The sequence below is a fragment of the Ciona intestinalis genome, unplaced genomic scaffold, assembly GCF_000224145.3.
Source record: "Ciona intestinalis unplaced genomic scaffold, KH HT001119.1, whole genome shotgun sequence".
NCBI classification, from domain to species: Eukaryota; Metazoa; Chordata; class Ascidiacea; order Phlebobranchia; family Cionidae; genus Ciona; species Ciona intestinalis.
In genome coordinates this window covers 14,003-17,540 of record NW_004191440.1, presented here as the reverse complement: position 1 = coordinate 17,540, position 3,538 = coordinate 14,003, and the positions used below count along the sequence as shown (strand labels likewise).

Below are 3,538 nucleotides of genomic sequence, written 5' to 3'. Positions count from 1 at the left end.
GGGAAAAGCGACTTCATCAGACAAAACGCAGCTAAACTGGGATGATACCACACTAGTGGCGTTCGACAGAGTAAAAGAAGCATTGGGATCTGCAACTCTACTAAATCATCTGAGACCAGGGGTGCAGATAAGCTTAATGGTTGACGCGTCAAATTTAGCAACAGGAGCGGTGTTGCAACAACATATTCAAAATCAATGGCAACCAATAAGTTTTTTTCTCTCGGAAGCTGTCGGACACCGAAACCCGCTACAGCACGTTCGACAGGGAATTACTTGCCATTTATTCAGCCATCATACATTTTCGTCATCTATTGGAGGGACGAGACTTCACCGTGTACACCGACCACAAACCGTTAACTCAGGCTTTATTTGCCAAACCTGAACGCTATTCTCCACGTCAAACGCGACATTTGGACATAATCTCGCAATTCACTAACGACATCCAACACATTAAGGGAGAACAAAACGTTGTTGCAGACGTATTGTCTCGACCAAATGTTCACGCCGTGCAATCGCATGACTCCATTATTAATTTTCAGGAGATAGCAAAATTGCAATTACCGAATAAAGAACATAGTTAAATTGATTATAAATGAAACACCACAGAACTCCCCCCCCTAGAGTCCCATCTTCCCCCACATTGTAGTTTTGTATGTTTTCATTGCCAAACTTTAAAAGATTTGCTTTCAATTTAGTAATTTATACATCAAGGGTTATTCAACTATAATATAGCCTACTGATATAATAAAAAGATAATATTTTAAAAAATATATTCGAAATTTGGTCATTTGCACTTGGTGCTAATTTATGAGAAGTGGCTTGGGCCAAAAATAGAGTAGTAATACCCAGTTTGAAGCAAAAATAAAAACTTCACCACTAGTTATAATCAATTTTCTGTTTTTACAAGTTCATATACATTTGTAGGACACAATATTTATCCGTTTTTGTTCGAACATTGCCTATTGTTGTTCAAACAATACCAACTGTTATGCAATAATATAATGTATATAGGTAACATGTAAAAACTGTAGCAGTAGGCCAAGAAAAAGAATGTTTACCTTAATTTTCATAGCGTACAGTATTATTTCGTGTTATTTACGTATATTCCCATTTATAAATACACTTGTTAATCAAAATTAACAATGATTTAAACTGTCCCATCTTATCCTGTGTGTTTTCGAATTTGTAAAATTTCACCTGTTGTGCGGATCGCTAAATAACTCCACGTGTGTTTTATTATATTTTATTAAATTGTTGTCAATTAATAAAGGAATAATAATACTAATTCGTGGTATTACCCCAAAACCGTTATCTATTTTGATTTTGGAAATATTTGGCAATATGTGCTTAAGTGTCCTATCTTCCCCCATTGTACTAAATATTAAAATTATATTTAGTCAATATTGCTTGCCTATTATACAATATTCTATACAATTGTAGTTTTTTACAGTGTTTTTCTAAACCTGTTGTGTAGATATATGTGTATTTATCCGCCTCCTTTGATGCCGTTGAGCTATAGACTCGGTCATACATTTTTGTGGATTGAGCACTTGAACTTTCACAAATCTTTATCAAGTAATCATATCTTATTCCGTAAACTGAATTTGATTCCATTTCAAAGACTCTTTTTTGATTGGCTTTAACCTCTAAAACAAAATAAAAATAAAGTTTGTCCATATCATATGGGTAAAATCTATTTATTTTTACCACTCGTTTTCTTTGCTTTATTAGTCTATATAATAAACACATAAAGTTTATAGAATAAGAGTCTACATAATTATTATAAACAATACTCCGTAACTTTTGCAAGCGGTAAACTATATCTGGCAATGCAATAAGTTAGAAATTATATTTAACAGTATAATAAGATAAAGTTGCTTCAATGTTTTTTTTCAAGATGCAATGCATAACTAATTTAAACTTGTTACCAACAAATAAAAAGAAAAACTTACCATTTTGATTAAATTGTATTAGATTAAGACTTTGTGCTTTACCATCAATTGCTGCTGGAAGTGTTATCCTGGATGCCCCACCACTATTACTATGGAAAACTAAATTTCGTGTATCAGTATCCGAACAGTGTGATTTGCTTGGTATGATTGATCCAATAGTAAAAGAACCATGCGCGTACCCCCACCGATATGCATTGGTCCCAGCCGCTACGTGTACAAAGCAAATGTTATCAAATAAAAAAATGTTTACAGATTTTACAGCTTCTTATTTGATAATAAATAAAAATGTTAGAGGACAAATAAAATAGTAAGAAGCTAATTTGGAATATTGGCTGGATCAAAGAAAATGAAATGCTGTAATTTGCGGGAATGAATTGTTAAACTATAGTACCGTATAGTAATAAAAAGATTTTTTGTCATGTAAAATTAAATTAGTGTTGCTCTTGACGCAACATTTACTTTTAAAATTAGAGATACATAATATATGGAGAAAATACAACAACCCGTTAATTTCGGTATTAACTACAAGTCGCAAATTACTATTAGTGTAAAATCTTTCATTCTGACGCCGCGGTATATAGTTGGTTAGCGCGCACGCATCTATCCCAGATGTAATGGGTTTTAAAAACCATCACTCACAAAGTTACGTTCCTGGTAATTTGTAAGTTGATGAGGTGTATTATAGAGAGTACTCGTGATATTACGATTGTTGTTTTTCGGCCACGCGAGGATAAAGCAAGTTACATTCAAGACTTGTTTGTTCCCTCTTGCGCAACTTTCCTTGATTTAATTATTTCCAGTAGTTTGGGTTTATTTGTTTCCATAGTTTGGAATGTATGTTTGTAATTCAATAATTTATACCTTAAGGTAATTGAAATATAATATATGATAAAATAACACAATAGTGTATGAAAAATGTATTCGAAACTCAGTCACATGTACTTGGGTATAATATAGGAGTAGTAGATTGAGTGAAATTCAGTGTTTGGTGTAGCAATACCTAATTTGTTGCAAAATCACGAACTTCATTAAATGTTCATTTTTCTGTTAATATTCAGTTAAAGAGTCTGGACCACGCTCATACAAGTTGGTTTTAATTGAAAATTTACACTTAATAAATACTATCTGTGGTATTTTTTTGTGAAAAAAATATTTAGTTTGGCCAAAAAAACGTTTTAAAAAGTGCCAAAAAATTCGCCTATTGTTGCGTCACTCGCGGGCACTATGACGTAAATTACGTCACGATCTTTTTTAATCGATCAGCTGATTTAGGCTTTGCTGTTTGCAGCAAAACAGAGTGTACCGTCGACATAGCATTTTCTGTTACTTTTAAATTAAGAAATATGCGTAGGTAATGCCGTGGCCTGATTTTAGTTTAAAATTAATATTTTTTAAAATTGTTTGTAAGTGTATTACAGTATTACGCTATTTAAATTTGTCAGTTAACAATAATGTAAAAGTGTCAGTGTGTGATGTATAGTCAGATAGAAGTATTTCATCTGATGAAGTGACATAAGCGAAGATCCTAGTCCACTAGCAATAGGTATTGAGCCTTTCCAGTTTGAACTGTACTTCCCGCAAGTGTT

The 3,538-nt window shown here is 32.8% G+C and overlaps 1 protein-coding gene across 1 annotated transcript in view; it reads right to left on the bottom strand.

Moving 5' to 3' along the window:
* Positions 1–3,538, bottom strand: part of LOC101242436 — a 25,214-nt gene that overhangs the window by 15,847 nt on the left and 5,829 nt on the right. Inside the window, exons 7-8 of the mRNA XM_018817090.2 lie at positions 1,953–2,159; positions 1,464–1,646 (exon numbers count right to left, since the gene is read on the bottom strand). Coding sequence (XP_018672635.1) covers positions 1,464–1,646; positions 1,953–2,159 — 390 coding nt within the window. The remainder of the gene's footprint in view (positions 1–1,463; positions 1,647–1,952; positions 2,160–3,538) is intronic.